The sequence below is a fragment of the Ailuropoda melanoleuca genome, chromosome X (assembly GCF_002007445.2).
Source record: "Ailuropoda melanoleuca isolate Jingjing chromosome X, ASM200744v2, whole genome shotgun sequence".
NCBI lineage: Eukaryota > Metazoa > Chordata > Mammalia > Carnivora > Ursidae > Ailuropoda > Ailuropoda melanoleuca.
The window spans coordinates 82,489,438-82,509,189 of NC_048238.1; the positions used below are offsets into that span (position 1 = coordinate 82,489,438).

Consider the following 19,752-nt stretch of genomic DNA (forward strand, 5'->3'; position numbering starts at 1 on the left):
TTATGGAGACCAACGAGAATGAATACACAACGGTCCAAAACCTATGGGATACTGCAAAGGCAGTCCTAAGGGGGAAATACATAGCCATCCAAGCCTCACTCAAAAGAATAGAAAAATCTAAAATGCAGTTTCTATATTCTCACCTCAAGAAACTGGAACAGCAACAGAGGGACAGGCCTAACCCACTGACAAGGAAGGAGTTGACCAAGATTAGAGCAGAAATCAATGAATTAGAGACCAGAACCACAGTAGAGCAGATCAACAGGACTAGAAGCTGGTTCTTTGAGAGAATCCATAAAATTGATAGACCACTGGCAAAACTTGTCCAAAAACAAAGAGAAAGGACTGAGATTATTAAAATTATGACTGAAAAGGGAGAGGTCACGACCAGCACCATTGAAATTGCAAGGATTATTAGAAACTTTTATCAACAGCTATATGCCAAAAAACTAAACAATCTGGAAGAGATGGAGGCCTTCCTGGAAACCTATAAACTACCAAGACTGAAACAGGAAGAAATAGATTTCTTAAATAGGCCAATTAACTATGAAGAAATTGAGTCAGTGATAAACAACCTTCCAAATAATAAAACTCCAGGCCCAGACGGTTTTCCTGGGGAATTCTACCAAACATTCAAAGAAGAAATAATACCTATTCTCCTAAAGCTATTTCAAAAAATAGAAACAGAAGGAAAGCTACCAAACTCATTCTATGAGGCTAATATTACCTTGATCCCCAAACCAGGCAAAGACCCCCTCAAAAAGGAGAATTACAGACCGATTTCTCTAATGAATATGGATGCCAAAATCCTCAACAAGATCCTTGCTAATAGAATCCAACAGTACATTAAAAGGATTATCCATCATGACCAAGTGGGATTCATACCTGGGATGCAAGCATGGTTCAACACTCGCAAATCAATCAATGTGATACATCATATCAACAAGAAAAGACTCAAGAACCATATGATCCTCTCAATTGATGCAGAAAAAGCATTTGACAAAATACAGCATCCTTTCCTGATTAAAACCCTTCAGAGTGTAGGAATAGAGGGTACATTTCTCAATCTCATAAAAGCCATCTATGAAAAGCCTACTGCAAGCATTATTCTCAATGGGGAAAAGCTGGAAGCCTTTCCCTTAAGATCAGGAACACGACAAGGATGCCCACTCTCGCCACTATTATTCAACATAGTACTAGAAGTCCTTGCAACAGCAATCAGAAGACAAAAAGGGATCAAAGGTATCCAAATCGGCAAAGAAGAAGTCAAACTGTCTCTCTTTGCAGATGACATGATACTCTATATGGAAAACCCAAAGGAATCCACTCCCAAACTATTAGAAGTTATAGAACAATTCAGTAAGGTGGCAGGATACAAAATCAATGCCCAGAAATCAGTTGCATTTCTATACACGAATAACGAGACTGAAGAAAGAGAAATTAGGGAATCCATCCCATTTACAATAACACCAAAAACCATGCGTTACCTTGGAATTAACTTAACCAGAGACGTAAAGGACCTATATGCTAGAAACTATAGATCACTTTTGAAAGATATTGAGGAAGACATAAAAAGATGGAAAAATATTCCATGCTCATGGATTGGAAGAATTAACATAGTTAAAATGTCCATACTACCCAGAGCAATCTACACTTTCAATGCTATCCCGATCAAAATACCGAGGACATTTTTCAAAGAACTGGAACAAATAGTCCTTAAATTTGTATGGAACCAGAAAAGGCCCCGAATCTCCAAGGAACTGTTGAAAAGGAAAAACAAAGCTGGGGGCATCACAATGCCGGATTTCGAGCTGTACTACAAAGCTGTGATCACAAAGACAGCATGGTACTGGCACAAAAACAGACACATCGACCAATGGAACAGAATAGAGAACCCAGAAATGGACCCTCGGCTCTTTGGGCAACTAATCTTTGATAAAGCAGGAAAAAACATCCGGTGGAAAAAAGACAGTCTCTTCAATAAATGGTGCTGGGAAAATTGGACAGCTACATGCAAAAGAATGAAACTTGACCACTCTCTCACACCATACACAAAAATAAACTCCAAATGGATGAAAGACCTCAATGTGAGACAGGAATCCATCAAAATTCTAGAGGAGAACATAGGCAACAACTTCTATGACATCGGCCAGAGCAACCTTTTTCACGACACATCTCCAAAGGCAAGAGAAATAAAAGATAAAATGAACTTATGGGACTTTATCAGGATAAAGAGCTTCTGCACAGCCAAGGAAACAGTCAAAAAAACTAAGAGACAGCCCACGGAATGGGAGAATATATTTGCAAAGGACACCACAGATAAAGGACTGGTATCCAAGATCTACAAAGAACTTCTCAAACTCAATACACGAGAAACAAATAAACAAATCATAAAATGGGCAGAAGATATGAACAGACACTTTTCCAATGAAGACATACAAATGGCTAACAGACACATGAAAAAATGTTCAAAATCATTAGCCATCAGGGAAATTCAAATCAAAACCACACTGAGATACCACCTTACGCCAGTTAGAATGGCAAAGATAGACAAGGCAAGAAACAACAATTGTTGGAGAGGATGTGGAGAAAGGGGATCCCTCCTACATTGTTGGTGGGAATGCAAGTTGGTACAGCCACTCTGGAAAACAGTGTGGAGGTCCCTTAAAAAGTTAAAAATTGAACTACCCTATGACCCAGCCATTGCACTACTGGGTGTTTACCCCAAAGATACAGACGTAGTAAAGAGAAGGGCCATATGCACCCCAATGTTCATAGCTGCATTGTCCACAATAGCCAAATCATGGAAGGAGCCGAGATGCCCTTCAACAGATGACTGGATTAAGAAGCTGTGGTCCATATATACAATGGAATATTACTCAGCTATCAGAAAGAACGAATTCTCAACATTTGCTGCAACATGGACGGCACTGGAGGAGATAATGCTAAGTGAAATAAGTCAAGCAGAGAAAGACAATTATCATATGATTTCTCTCATCTATGGAACATAAGAACTAGGAGGATCGGTAGGGGAAGAAAGGGATAAAGAAAAGGGGGGTAATCAGAGGGGGGAATGAAACATGAGAGACTATGGACTGTGAGAGGCAAACTGAGGACTTCAGAGGGGAGGGGGTGGGGGAAGGGGATAGCCTGGTGATGGGTAGTAGGGAGGGCACGTATTGCATGGTGCACTGGGTGTTATACGCAACTAATGAAGCATCAAACTTTACATCGGAATCTGGGGATGTACTGTATGGTGATTAACACAATATAATAAAATAAAATTAAAAAAAAAAAAAAAAAAGAACTAATGATGTACTGTATGGTGACTAACATAATAAATAAATAAATCTCCCTCTGCCCCTCCCCAGCTCTCTCTCTTTAAATAACTAAAATCTTAAAAAAAAAAATAAAATCTTTACTATATCATTCACAACACATTATCTGTTAGCCTTTGTTAATATGTGTTTTTACACTTACAGTCAATGAAAACTTAATATTTACAGACATTACATTTAAAAACATAACACAGTTTAGAGCAAGATTAGAAGAAACAAATTACAAAAACAGATTATAAAAACAAATTGGCAGTCAGAAAACCGGTGTTCAAGTCCTAGTTGTTGTCACTTACTGGCTATGTGATTTGGGCAAGCCGCCTAACCTCCCTGAGCTTCAGTTTCCTAATCTATAAAATGGAGAGAATAATTCTTGCCTCTTCTATCTCACAATACTGTTTAAAGTATCAATGAGGTAAGAATATATGAAAGTTATTATAACTGCCATCCAAATTCATTTATTCCGCCAACAATACCAATAATAGCATTGAAAAGCACTGAGTATTTCCTCCGTGCCAGGTGATGGGCTAGGCTCTTTCTATGTATTATCTCTTTGAATGGCAGTAACAAGTATTCCAATAGTAATAATAATGGGCACTTATTAAGCATTCGCCATGTACCCCAGCACCAGATCACAGGCATACAGAAACAACAAATTAGACCCTAGATGTTGTGAATTGCACTGACAGGTCATATTAGCGAGGGCTAAGAGGGAAGACTAGAAGAAGCTGCTTGCTCTGCCTGGCTCCCACAAGCTCTAGCTTCAAGGGCAATTAAAGCAGCTGTCAGGGGAACAGGTCCATGGGGAGTGACTGTTTTCAGAAGTCCCACCCTGTAGGATGACCCATTGTATAACTTTTTAGGGCAAAACTAGAATTCCAGTTTTATCACTTACCACTTAAGATGGGTAATTATGAATAAACAGGGGTTTACTAGAGACAAAAAGTAAAATGAGGGCATTTCAGGGCCAGGAAATGGGTGCAAAGACTTAAGTGTGGAGAAAAATATATGTTTAGAGAACAGTGAAAAGTCAGAAGTCTTCCAGGGGTTTTCCTTGACCATCTGTCCTACGAACTCTACTAAGGTTAAGCAGAAGCAAATATCATATGACTGAAATGATGAAGGACAGGGGATTGGCAAGGCAGTGATGACAGAACAACAAGGACTATAAAACCAAAGGTGCTGGGCAAAAAGCTTGCAAATCATGTTCTCATAAGGGATTCGTATCTAGAATACATAAAGAACTCTTATGACTAAATAAAAAGATAAATAACCCAACTAAGAATTGGGAAAAGGATCTGAATAGACAGTTCTTAAAAGATGATAGACAAACGGCCATAGGCACAAATGAAAAGATGGTCAACATCGTCAACAATCAAGGAAGTACAACGCAAAACCAGGAGATACCACATCACACCTAGCAGCACGGCTACAATCAAAAAGAGATAATTAGTGTTGGCGAGAATTGGAAAATTGGAATCCTCATGCACTGTGGCTGGGAACGGAAAATGGTGAAGCCACTTTGGAAAATACCCTGTCAGTTCTTCGAAAGTTTAAACACAGAATTACTATATGACTTAGCAGTTCTACCCCTAGGTATATTTGAAAGATAAATGAAACCATGTCCACACAGACACTTCTTCCTGAAGGTTCATAGCAGCAGTATTTATAATAGCCAAAAAGGAGAAAAAAAAAGCTAAATGTTCATCAAGGATGGATGAATTTTTTTTAAGTGGTATATCCAGGGTGGGGGGATGGGCTAGCCCGGTGATGGGTATTAAGGAGGGCACGTGTTACATGGAACACTGGGTGGTATACGCAAACAATGAATCGTGGAACACTGCATCAAAAACTAAGGATGTACTGTATGGTGACTAACATATCATAATTAAAAAAATTAAAAAAAATAAGGTGATATATCCATACAATGGAATAGTATTCAGTCATAAAAAGGAAAGCAGCACTGATACAGGCTACAACACAGATGAATCTTGAAAACATGACGCTAAGTAAAAGAAACCGGTCACAAAAGACTACATATTATGATTCCATTGGTAGGAAACGTTCAGAGTAGGCAAATCTATAGAGACAGAGAGTAGTTTAGTGGTGGTTTAGGTTTGGGGAAAGAGCTGGAAGTAGACGCGGAGTGACTGCTAATGGATACAAGATTTCTTTTTGAGCAGATGATAATGTTCTACAATGGACTGTGGTGATATTTGCAAAACCCTGTGAGTTTGCTAAAATCTAAAACCATTGAATTGTGCACTTTATATGGGTGAATTAGATGGTATGTGAATTGTGTTTCCATAAAGCTGTTATTTTTAAGGCATGAAGGTGCCAAGGAAGGGTATGATTTAATGAATTGCCATAAATGGGGCAGTAAAAGAAAAATGTTGACAACCTGGGATAATAGGTGAAGCCAAAGGATGGAAGCTTTCCATGAGAAATAGCCATATCTATAGAAGCACTAAAGGAGGGAGGAAAATTGAGATAGTCCTTGATTTTACCCATTACTACTTAAGCAAACCCTGGTTAACCTTCCTTAATTGAGTGAAAGCAATTTGCACTGCTTAACTTCATCATGGATTCTCTGGGGATCTGTTCAAGGTTCTAGGAATCCAAGCCTATTAGGGATCACGATTCTTTAGGCACTTTCTTCGACAGCCTAGTTTGCGAAAGCCTGTTTCACCAAGACGACTAATCGGTAGGAGCAGATCAAGCCAGCCAGACGGATACCTTCCCTGGCACACCCATCACTTCAGATCAGCTACATTTTCTCTGATGCCTTCCATGTTGGGCTCAAATGGAAGTAAAATAAAATGGGTATTTATGATGTACCTTACTTTCCCATAAATTGTCGCATTTAATCCTCACATCTCTTACCCATTTTATAGATAAGGAAACTGGCCCAGACAGGATGGAGGGCTCCCAAAGTCACATAACTAGTGGTAAAATTAGGATTCCAGGTTTGGCCTAAACTAGTCCTTCCCGCTAGAGTTATGCAGTGGGTAATCCTGCAAAGTGAGAATTCTTTTTTTTTTTTTAAAGATTTTATTTATTTATCTGACAGAGAGACAGCCAGCGAGAGAGGGAACACAAGCAGGGGGAGTGGGAGAGGAAGAAGCAGGCTCCCAGAGGAGGAGCCTGATGCGGGGCTCGATCCCAGGACCCCGGGATCATGCCCTGAGCTGAAGGCAGACGCTTAACGACTGAGCCACCCAGGCACCCCCAAAGTGAGACTTCTGAAAACACTTTCTCCCCATGGGTCCCTTGCCCTGACAGCGACTCCTAATGCCTTTTGAAGCTGAAGTTTGTGTGATTGCTAATTTTAAAACAATGATAACATTTACACATTAAACACTTCTCCGACTTGTTCCCTTGACAGCCACACACCTAAGATTAGATACGGGAAAAAAGTTCTCTGTTAGTGCTGCCACTTAAAAATCTCAGTTTGTGAGAACATCATTTTTAATGGACTTTTAAAGAGAGCAAAGTTTGGCAATAGCAACAGAGATTGGCAGCTCTATGTCACCACAGAAAATAGTACAATAACAAAAAAAAAAGTCAGCGGATGAAAGATCACCTTTACTCCACACAAACTCTCTAATTACTTTCACATCATTGTTCTTTCCAACAGCTGGGACCAACAAAGGCAAAATGTAATACAGCTAAGGGTCTAAGACCCAGCCATACTGGTTTTATCAACAATTATATATATATATATATATATATATAATATAAAAATATATAATATATAAATATATAAAATAAATATATATATTTCAATTTCAATTCAATTTAATTAACATATAGTATAGTATTAGTTACAGAGGTAGAATTTAGTGATTCATCAGTTGCATACAACACCCAGTGCTCATTCATTCCATCAAGTGCCCTCCTTAATGCCCATCACGTAGTTACCCCATCCCCCCACCCACCTCCCCTCCAGCAACCCTCAGGTTGTTTCCCATAGTTAAGAGAACAATTATCTTTTTTAAACTACACAGGTCATACACAAAAATATTTCCATTGTAAAAAAAATTAAACAGTGCAAGATTGTACAGAGCAAAAAGTATAACATTCACCAGCCTCCCTAATGTTTCCAGACCTTTTGCTGTGCATTTACATTCATATATATATAGTATAGTTTTTATATAGTTTTATATAAGTAGTTTTATAGTTTTATATATATGTGTATATATATACACACACACATATATATATAGTATAGTTTTTTTCCTTTTTTAAAAAAGATTTATTTATTTGAGAGAGAAAGCAAGAGCAGAAGGGGCAGAGGCAGAGGGAAAGAGAATCTCAAGCACACTGTGCTGAGCGTGGAGCCCAATGAGGGGCTCGATCTCATGACCCTGTGAGATCATGACCTGAGCCAAAACAAAGAGCTGGGCGCTCAACTGATGGCACCACCCAGGCACCCCATTTATTGTATAGTTTTTCTACCAATAGATGGAATTATACAATACATTCTATCCTATAACTTTACAGCTTTATTGAGATAGAATTGACATGCTATACAATTCACTTATTTATAGTGTAGAGTTCAGTGGTTTTTAGCACATTCAGAGATAATGTGTGCAACCATATCCACAGTCAATTTTGGGATATTTTCATCATCTCATAAAGAAATCCTGGATCCTTTAGCACCCTCGTATGCTTGCATTCTCTCCAGCTCTAAGCAACCACTAGTCTACTTTCTGTCTCTATAGATTTCCCTCTTCTGGCCATTCTGTCTGAATGGAATCATATAAAATACGGCCTTTTGTGACTAGCTTCTTTCACTGATCATATTTTAAGGTTCATCGATGTTGTAGCATGCGTCAGTACTTCTTTCCTGTATATAGCTGAATAATATTCCATCATGTGCAAATGCCGTATTTGTCCTGTTACTTTTGTCATTTAATATATTCTCTCCATTTTTATGCACAGATCTACTTCACCCTCTTTGGTGACTGCACAGTCTTACAAAGTTGTTATACAACATAATTTATGTAAGCATTTCCCTATTGATAAGCTACTCCTGATGTCTCCCCTTTAAAGCAATTAGCTTATCACCCTCATATGCTACGCAGGGAGAAAGGGAGAGGCCATCTTTCTCGGAAGAAGATGGACCTGTATCTACAACAGTGGTTGTAAAGGTATGTTCCCTGGTCCTGCAGAATCACCTGGGAACTTATTAAAAATACATCTATCTGAGTTTTTGATTCAAAAACTCTGAGGCAGTGCCCAGCGCTCACTGTTTTAACAGGCCTTCCTCCTTGTGATTCTGAAATGCACTAAAATTTGAGGACCACTGCCCTAAATCTGTTATCACTGCACTAAAGTGGCTTCCATTATTTAGTTTGAAGTACATTTTAAAAATTAGCAAGAGCATACACATTGGCTTCAACACAAGACTATGGGCATGGATGGGGTAGATGTAATAGTTGGGGGGGTAAGTGAGTCTCTTTTCTTTGGAGAGATTACTTTAATATAACAAAAAAATCTCTTCCTCTCAGACTTTTCCTATCTGCTTGACCCTTCATCCTCTTTTCCCACAGCCTTGAATAATCAACAATTAAACCATTTACATAGCATTGAGATGCCAGGAATTGGCAAGCTTCTCCTTCCTGGCCCTCACATTTCTGCTAATGAGACCCACAGGACAACAAACCCTAAAACCCAGCTCCCATTACAAGCCAAAATAATGGAAGATATGATCTCATGGAATTACAGATGGGAACTAGAATGGAATCTAGAGATCTCCTAGTCAAGACACATTTTGGAGATAAGACAAATGAAGCCCAGAAAAGTTACATGACACCACAAAGCTGCACAGCAAGCAGAGGACTCCTCTTTTACTATGCTATGTACGATACTGCACACCAATACTCTATACTATATATTGCTTTAGCCTAATGGTCATTGACCAGAAATCTGCATGAAATTCACCTGGGGAGAGTTCTTTGAAAAATACATTCAAAAAAATTGCTTTTCTCTTACTAGAGGAACACTGATAGAATCTGACTGTATCTAGAAGACATTCAGCAATGCCCACAGAGGTCAGGGAGTATCCACAACTGCCAGGAGTACCAGGCCTGCTTATCCTTATGCTAATTAGCTCAATGTTGCAGTTTTTGATAGTTTTTTTCTTTTCTTTTCTTTTTCCTTTTCTTTTCTTTTTTGGCCTTCTATTGTATTTCCGTCCTTTCCTTTGAGGTCAGTTATTACCTCTTACATCTATCAGGAAGGTATGTAGTTTTCCCCTCAAGTCTTCTCTGATGTTTGCTTGCTCTTTTTTTAAATTAATACACTTAATTTTTTTTAGAGCAGTTTTAGGTTCACAGCAAAATGGAACAGCGAGTACGGAGGGTTCCCATATGCACCCTGTCCACACACATGTACGCTCCTGGCCCCCCGCTATCGACATCTCACACCACAAACACCCTGGACGGTTTTTAAATCCATTTAAATATTACAAAAGGGACAGTTTAGATTACCTGTAACACCACAGAACTGTGGGTATTGCTGGTAAAGATGCGTGTGGTTCCTGCCTTGGAAGACTGCAGATGGGATGAGAGACCCATTTCGCTGCTTCCAAGGGACAATTTCATGTGTTGGTCTTCCTCTTCCACTAGAGATCTGCAAATGTTTATAAATCAGAAAGAAAGGCAAATTAAAAGTTGCTTAGAGAAATAATCAGTCACTAGTGCCAATCATTTGTGGAATACACTGAATTTTGTTTCATTGTGCTGTAGGCTGATACCATTCTACATCCTAGAAGAGATTATATATTCGTAAAAAAGTTTTCAAGGTCAGAAAAAAATCAGAAGTGAGAAATCAACCTAAAAGCTGGTTCAAAACTGCATTCACAAAGCGTTTTTGTATTTTTAGTGCCAGAGTAATTGTTTTTGGTATTGTAGTATTTAGGTAGCAATAACATCAAATTGTGTTATTCACAGTTAAAATGACTTTGGAACACCTAATTTTAAAAGATAACAATAATAGCTATCACCTATTCAATAGTCACTACGTATGGGGTGCCTGCCCAGAAATTTACACACATGACCTCATATAATCCTTAAAACAATCCAATGCAATAGGTACTACTATTATTTCCTTTGTGTTAAGGGTAGGGAAAATGAGCTACAAAAAGGTTAAAAGTAAGTAACCTAAGGTCACAAAGTTATTAAAGTAGTTGAGTCAGGATTCGAATATAAATCTAGTGTGACTCCAAACTCCAAAGACCCCATTAATAAAAGTCAAAGATTAACTCTGATAGTAATACACTGCCTCCTCTTCAGTCATTAGTTATAGTTCTAATCAACCACCAACTGAACAAAAAATTTTACGTGTGAAATAATTTCTTTTTCTAGCAGTATCTCTCACTGATCATTTTGGGATTATTCAGTTAAATCGCTAGAGTCAAGTGGCATTTCCATCTTTTCTAAGAAATACAAGTAAAAATGATAAATGCACGCAATGCCCATGCATATATTACATTAGTATTTTTTCAGGGGCCATAAGAAGGACTGGAGAACCTGTAGTTAGCCGGTCAATTTGTTTCACAGAGACCATGCGAAGTATTTAATAAAGGGCCTCAGGTTACACTGAAAATTGACCACCACAGTACAACATTTTAGTATCCCTTAGACTAGGCAGGCTTATGTTTCCTTAGGCCAAAAGTGTCTTGGAATCATCTAAGAGCAGGGAGCCGGTGGCTCTGAATGGGTTTGTGCATTCAGGATGTAGACTGCTAAAATGGACACTGGGAGAGGAAGAGGAAGAACACATTTTCAAGTGCTGGAACTCCACTTTTGTTATTTACCTCTAAATTTCTACATGTTGAATTATTTGTTTTCTTTTGTCTTTTTTAAAAAGATTTTATTTATTTGAGAGAGAGTGAGAGAGGAGGGAGGGGTAGAGGGAAGGGCGAAGCAGACTCCCTGCTGAGCACAGAAGCCAACACAGGGCTCTGTCTCATGACTCTGAGATCACGCCCTGAACAGAAGGCAGACACGTGACCGACTGAGCCACCCAGGCGCCCCTTTCTTTTTCTTTTTCTTTTTTAAGGTTTTATTTATAAGTAAGCTTTACACCCAACAAGGGGCTGGAACTCACACCCCTAAGATCAAGAGTCACACGCTCCACCGGGTTAGCCAGCCAGGCGCCCCAAATTGTTTGTTTTACTAACTCTGGCCTATCCAATATCAAGAAGATTTCACTTGTTCCCTACCATACCTGTAACCTCAGTTGATCAGTTTGAACAAGAAAAAAAGTTTTAAGACTACCATACTCTAAGATTCTGCTTTTTTGAATCCTGACATCAACGAAATGGTTTTAAATCTTGTAATAATTAGCAAAAGTTCTGGTCTCAAGGGTGAGATCAATTCTTCTAAGGATATTAGAGCCATAGTATAACCAAAAATGAATTAATAATATATGGCCATGTTTTATTCAACTCTCATGGATATTTAATAAAGAGAATAATTTAAATAAGATTTTAACAAGCATAGAAGAAAATTAATATAGCTTTCTACTAATTTCAGAAATAGCCTTAAAAAGAATTAAATTATATACATGACATAAAGCATACACACACTCACATACCCCTTTAAACAGCTTTTGCAGACAGACATTTAAACGTACAGAATTAATGGGAAAAGTGGGAAATAGACTGAGGGCGAATATTTCCATTCAAACAGAATTATTTTAATGAAACATCCAACCAGAATGTTTTATTATTTTCTGTATTCCCTGCACAGAACCTAGTGCATGAGAATTTTAACATATGTCATCTGGATGAACACAGAATCCGATTTTTGTGGACCCTTCTTTCTCATGCAGTGCTTTCAATGACCATCAATTATCATTTTATAGAACCACAGATGTAAAAGGGACACACACATTGCGCCTATAACATATCCTGTAAATTGCTTTCTTTGAAGAAACTACAGATAACAACTTGTTTACTTGTCATTTGTCTCTAGCTCCTAAAATTGAAAAGCAGAATGTGAAAATGCAGCCTTTTCTTGGCAAGATAATATGGTTGCCTTTCTAATTAATTACTTCAAATGCTGAAGAAGCCTTCACTACAATCATCTTCTTCATGACTTTTTATCAACATACTTTGACTTTTTAACATTCCGAACACTCCCTATTATTTCTGCATCACTAACAACACATGCCTTGTCAACCTTTCCCGCAGATTCAATATTCTCTTCTATCTCTTTCTCATTACGTTTACTGGCTGGATGTGAAGAGCACTGTGTTTCAACACTGCAAGGAGGTAAAACCTCTTTGCAAAGCCCAGGCCACAAAATACACCAAACTATCCTTAAAGGCATGATTACCTGAGTAATTTCAAGGACAAATAAGTTTTTAAATATTACTTTTTCAAGTCATATGGTTACAAGCAATAAAAAGACCAGTGGTTCTCAGAAGGGGTTAGGGGACCAAGGGGATTTTGCTTCTCCCCTCCCCATGTTTGGTAACGTTTGGAGCCATTTGTCATTGTCGCAAGGGTGTGGGTGTGCGCGCGCGCTACCTTCCTCTAGCGGGATGTGGCTAAAGATCTCACCAAGGCACAGGAAAGTTCTCCACGGCCAAGATGTACTTCGGCAAAAATGTCAAGAGTGCCAAGCTTGAGAAACCCTGATACGGAGGGATTAACCGACTCAGGAAAATTTTTCTAAAGCAATTTCATGCTCTAAATTACTTCCCAATCTGAGGGTTGACTACATGAGGTTAATGCTGGCAGTAAGAAACACAGTAGGATTATTAATGACCACTAATTCTTCCTAGACTACCTAACATTAAAATACCTGTTTCCTCCAGCCCCACAATCTGAACAATCAAGTGTTTACGGTAGATAAGTAGATAATGGCTTTGAAGTTTATAAGACAATTATGCAGCAAAGCTTTTGTTCTATGTAAATTCATGTAAGAAGAATCATTTCGTAGCTCTGCTTAAAACAATTGCTATTTGGATCCACTTTTACATGCTGACTTCGAGTCAAGCAAATCCTGCCTAAATACTCCCATCGCAGAACTCAAAGCTTCTTCCTACATCTGTGTAAATGCTATCAGGCCCTCCAGCCTACCCCACTGCCACTGGACACATCTTATTTTCTTAACGATGACCACAGAGCACAAAAGCAATCCTTCACAAAGTGTGCAAGAATCACTCAACTGTGCTGGGTCAAAGAGAACAATTACTTTTTCAAAGAGCGTTAGGGTAGAGACAGAAGCACCGTCTGACCATTTTACCGAAAGGTGGTCACATGGAACATACACAAACTGGTATTTCTATGCATTGCTATGTGAAGACGAAAGAAATTGAAAGTCTAAGCAATTATCAGGCTAACATAGTGATGCTAACATTGAAATCTTGCCTATAAAATTGCCATAATTTAAACAGCACCCCAAGGGAAACATGTGTCCATGATATGAACACACAATTCATAAAGACGTAAGTACAAATGGTTAACAGAGAGAAAAATGTTCAAACTCATTAGTATTCCAGGATATGCAAATTAAAGCAGATTCCATCTTTAAATTTATACACTTCAAGAGTTGAAGATACACTTTCGAAATTGCTAGTGCAAACATGTATTAAGCCCCTGCTGTCTACGTGGCACTCTTCACCCAAATGGATTTTTTAAGTTTTAAAAATCATCCAATGGACACACTCTTTTTTCTTTTTATAGTGAATACCAGGACAAGAAAGGATTGTGTATTACACATCCGACCTGGTAGGAAGGCTGCAGCCAGAGTGTTCTGTCAATCTGGTTGAAATATGTTTTCTATAGTGAGTAGTTCTGTAGAGGTTCATAGTTTGGTACATGTTCTATAAAGAAGCCGTACTCTCAGAATTCACTATAGCAACTGGGTTTGTTGATATGCAGTGTGAGTAAGGCAAGAGCATCTCACAATTGCATCATTTGGCTCCAAAGCCTCAAACAGTGTTCCAACACTCCATACCAAAAAAAAAAAAAAAGGGAAAAAGAAAAAGAGAAAAATAATCCCTCCCTAATCTACCGAAATGAGTACTTTTGTGTTTAAAAAATGACGTCTTAGCTTGATAAACGATGAACTGCCCATCTCAGTTTCTTGCTTTCTATCACTGCAAGCACCAGATCATGTTATATAGAAAGCCAGGTGAGGTCAAATTTCCTTGTCGAGGAAAAGGGTCCTTTCTGAAATTAGCACGAAAACACGTGAAACACTTGGCTGTTTTTGGTAGAGATATTCTATGCGCCAACCCATGCGCAGCCACATTCACTTCCTGCTCACAACAAATGAAGAATAGCACATTAAGAGGGTTATGCATGAAAGATGCTAGGAGAATATAGGACTTGCAGGAAAAAAGTGCCGCCCAAGACTCAGAATAGTCGTCAAACTGTTCTCTGTACTTTCCTATATTGTTTCTAATTTCCGGGGGGCAAGGGGGGCGGGGATAAATCAGAGAAAGCTACAAGGTACACGTGTATGAATAACACCTTTAACTTTTCTCTATTTAGTTCCCAATTAGCTTCACAGCACTTCTTTTTGCTTGCTACCGTTACATTACGAAGTGGTTAAACCCATCAGTGTATTTTTTTTAAAGATTTTTTTAAAGTAATCTCTATACCCAACGTGTGGCTCGAACTCACAACCCCAAGACCAAGAGTCGCATGCTTTACCGACTGAGTCAGCCAGGCACCCTCCAACAATGTATTTTAATAACATAATTACACCATGACAAAAGAGTAGGGGTTTCTAAGTTAGTGTTAAAATTACAACACAAATATTGTAATTTCTCAGAGTAATAATATTATCCTAACCGAAAGTCAGTACCCAGTGGGTTAGTATGCGAGAACAGCAAAAATAACAAAACAAAACAAAACGTAAGTAAAAACAGTAATGAAAGCCATGAATGGTATAACAACACAAACAATCAGGTTAGTTAATCAAGGCATCGACTCATGCCTTCCGCCACCCATCCCCCAGAAAAATGAAATACGTATTCGTCACACTCACAATTTAAAAAGAAAATCAAGAAAAAGGTTTTCTTCAAAGAAGTACTCCCCCTCCATTTGTTTTCCTGCTCTGAAACAGAGACGTGTCTGCTAGCTGCAGCATTTGCTAAATGAAACATTTCTTGTGATAAAGTTGCATGGCAGGTGGAGAAGAAATTTCGCCACCTGTTCTCATACTCATTTGAATTTGAGTGCTAAATCTGTCAAGGTATTTCCTTCCACCCTTGAGAAATAAATTAAAAACTTAAGATGGTAGAAGTTATTCCCCATAGATTTTTCTATAGATTCAAAGTATGCATACTACATTGAATTCTAAAGATCTTTTTTTTAAATTCTGAAGATCTTAATAACCTTCCTACCTCACAAAAGTTAGAATCTTATCCTCCTTCAACCCTCCCAAACAAAAACCGAATAATACATACCACACACACACACACACACACACACACACACACACACACATTCTCTCTCTCTCACTCAAGTTCCATTAAAAAAATGGGAAATTGTTTTTAAAAAATCAGAAAGAAAATTCTAACTTATGAAATAAGGAAATACATAAAAAATAAGCCTGGTATTTTAACCTAAAGGAAGAAAAAAACTTAAAAACTTCAAATATTTTAAAGATATGTCCCAATGAAAATGTCATTTACAGCATCATTATGTAAAGAAATTACAAATATCATAGCAACTTTTCTTAATAAGGCCTAAATTAATTGCTGTTTAAGAAACAATGGAGAACGTAGCTCTTACTGAGGGGCTTGCCTGAAAGAAATCAGGAAAGATAAAGCTTTGGTTAGTTATTTACTTGTATTTTTTAAAGACACAAGTATAAGTACCTTATTGTCAACTTGCAATGAATTCACTAATGGAAATCTTTAGCATGTAGGATATAAAATGGAGGCTAATCTTTCCAAGGCTTTCTTTTGTGCTGCGGCAATACCAGAATCAAAAGAGAACAAGTCTCAGTTCAAGGTGATAGGGTCAGACTGCAAAATGATTTTCTAAAGTAAAGAAGCTTCTCTATATGCATATGTCTGTCACATTTAAAATAAAATCACATTAATAAATAGCTGACGTCAGTCTTAACATAGGAATGAGATCGTTTACCCAGCACCTGCTATGTACTGGGCATTGTGCCAGGCACATTCTCTGGGCTACTTAATCCTCATAGCAATCCCATTTTAAAGATAGGAAATTGAAGCGCAGAGAGTTTAAGGCTTCACCATGAGTCTGGCAACTATGATTTGAACTTGAGTCTGATCCCAGAGCCCACAATGCTCCTATTACACCAATCCTGGGGGGAAAAAAGGAAAAATACGCCCTAAGCAATTGTCATTTCAATGCTTAATTGATAAATACAAGGAAGATCTCAGAAAGACATGTTCTGTTAAAGGGAAGTAATTTTCTGGTTGGATTAATTCAGCCTAAAATTAGCCACTCTTCCCACTTCCATAAAAACAATACCAATGCTAAAAATCTCTCAGGCCAGTCTCCCAACACTTAGAGGGTAAGGAGGTAGCCTATCTTAGGATATAACTCAGATCATATTTAGGGAGAACTTTACATTACTGATATCAACATTTAAGGGAACACATTCTGAATTCCAAAGCCACCCATCACTATCACAGAAATAGCACTATGACACAGATGAGGGAATTGGGCTAAACAAATGGAATGACAAATGATACTCCATTAGATAACGACAGGATGAAAGTTAATTATCCAATGCACAAAGCATTTGCACCGAATATCTCAATCCTGTCCCTGAAAAACTTTAAAATTAATGTTTGTTCCTTCTACCTACCATATTTCAATACCTTAGTCTTTCCTCATCTTGTAAAATTCATATACCAATCAAACTATATCAAGTCTCATGTATCTAGACCAGAAAATTCTTCTGTTTAGAAGCTTGGTTCATATACTATTTCTCATTCTTCACATTTCTTTTTTTTTTTAAAGATTTTATTTATTTATTTGAGAGCAAGCAAGCCTGAGTGGGGGGAAGGGACAGACGAAGAGGGAGAAGCAGACTCCCTGCCGAGTAGGGAGCCCAACATGGGGCTTGATCCCAGGACTCTGGGATCACGAGCTGAGCCAAAGGCAGACGCTCAATCGACTAAGCCACCCAGGTGCCCCTCATTCTTCACATTTCTTATTAATATTGTAAGAAAAGATATAGATAGATCCATACATACATAGCCCAAGTAGAGAGAAAAGAGTAAGCAAAAGAATGAATTCCCAAATGCTGATTCCATACCTACTATATATAAAATAACAAAGTCAAAGCTTCCTTGCCCTAAGAAGCCATACAGGGTAAGAGAGTCCACAATAGATAGTAGTATAGGAAGATGGCAATATGTAGATGTGAGTTGGGGAAAACATCATGTGCTCCCGTCACTGTCAATAACCCCCTTCCCAGGACACAGAGAAAGTAACAGTTACAAGCCTCTGGCCACACATAAGCCCTATGGAAGGATGCTCCACCCTACAGCCAGCCAGCACCAGGCCTGCCGTCGGGAAGTCTAGCTGTTCCTAAGGCGGGGGGCATGCCTTCTCCTTCAATCCCCAAATGAAGAAACTGGAATGGGAGATCCAATACCCTGGCCAACTTTCTTTAAAGGAGCTTTTTGCTTTTGTTCCCAGAAGATCTGTTAACCAAGGTGTCATTTTACTTCTATTATCTGTGGCCCACCAACTTTGAAATGTGACTATTGAGCTATGGTGCATTTCAATGGAGAGTGTGTTATTAAATAATTGGGCTTATGCCTGTCTAAAATGTCAGTTTATTAAATATTCAAACATCCAAGTTATCCAATTTTTGAGTTTATTATAAAGGCAGATTCCACAAACTCAAAACCAATTAGAAATCACTGAGACAAGTCTCTTTGGGAACAGAAGAATCATTAATCAAGTGGTAAAAATCCTATCCCTTTCTGCCTTTTCTGAATTTCCTAGTTATATTCAACTTCATAAAGTCAATAATTCATGACCAGATCTTAGGGGAATGTTTATTTCTCTTTTAAAAGGAACCATGACAAAAAAAAATCCAAAGAGTAAGACTTTTAAACTTACCAAGTAATAACCAATTGCATTTGGTTTTAAGAATTATAATTGGCAACTCTGAGTTCCACTGCCTCTATGTCTTCAAAGCCTGTAATAAATGTAACAAATCTCAACCTTGATTTTGCAAGGACCTAGAGGCATCTCTAATTATTTCAATGAATGTGGTAAAAATTTCAGTATTGAATCAATCATATTTTAATATAGCATGTTTAATGTGATGTAATCAAATCAATGTTTTAATATGGTAGCCACTATTTTTCAGACAGGGCAAGGCAATACAAAAAAAAGTATCAGAGGACATACCCTCAACCCAGTGAATCTGGGAATCACACTTAGGACAGTTCTTTCAAGCTCATCTCGGATATGGAGCCAATGGAAGCAAAGAATCAAATTTACATAATATTTCAAATTAAAATTATTTTCCATTTTGTACACATCTGTGTCACCATTAAGATTTGGGGGGGGCAGAGGGAGAGGAAGCAAGAGAGTCTTAGGTAAGTTCCATGCCCAGTACGTATGGCCAACACAGGGTTGAATCTCACAATCCTAAGATCACGACCTGAGCCCAAATCAAGAGTCAGGCACCCAACTGACTGAGCCACCCAGGTGCCCCAAGGTGGTTTTTTTTTTTCATAAAACTTTGTTCGAAGACTGTAAGTTATCCCTCTTCTACTATGCTTACATAACCATTGCCTACCTTAATTTCTCAAGTTGTTAGGAGATGCAAAAAATCTTTACTGTCCTTTATAGCCCACCCACCAATTGACACATTCAAGTATCATAGTCTAAGAGTTAAAATGAAGTTTTTAACCTCAGAAATGGCTTCTGGTTTTTCTCCTCAAATACAGTCAAGATCCATCATTTTACTATACTCCTAAAAAACTATTTTAACAAGATGATAACGTTCAGTTCCATATCACAACGCTATTTCAAGATCCAGCTACAGACAACTCTGCTGATGTAACAGAAAATGCTCTACAAAAACACTTCTAGAAGTTGTTTTCTACAGCACAGTAATACTATGGAAGGACTCCTCTGGGGAAAGTATTTATGTACCATGGCTATATTTGTTTACCTTAAATATTAAATGTTCTTTTTTAAAAAAGATTTTATTTATTTATTTGCCAGAGAGAGAGCATGGGAGAGCAAGAGAGCACAAGCAGGGGGAGCTGCAGGCAGAGGGAGAAGCATGCTCCCCACTGAGCAAGGAGCCCCATGTGGGACTCGATCCCTGAACCCTGGGATTATGACCCGAGCTAAAGGCAGACACTTAACCGACTGAGCCACCCAGGCATCCCATATTAAATATTCTTAATAAGATTAGTAATGAACTCCTAGAAG

At 38.2% G+C, this 19,752-nt stretch overlaps 1 protein-coding gene across 13 annotated transcripts in view; it reads right to left on the reverse strand.

The window, feature by feature from the left end:
• KLHL13 (kelch like family member 13) overlaps nt 1-19,752 on the reverse strand; it is a 260,054-nt gene that overhangs the window by 39,279 nt on the left and 201,023 nt on the right. For all 13 annotated transcript variants that reach the window (XM_034648762.1, XM_034648768.1, XM_011220821.3 and 10 more), the window contains one exon: nt 9,830-9,971. In XM_034648762.1, coding sequence (XP_034504653.1) covers nt 9,830-9,971 — 142 coding nt within the window. The remainder of the gene's footprint in view (nt 1-9,829; nt 9,972-19,752) is intronic.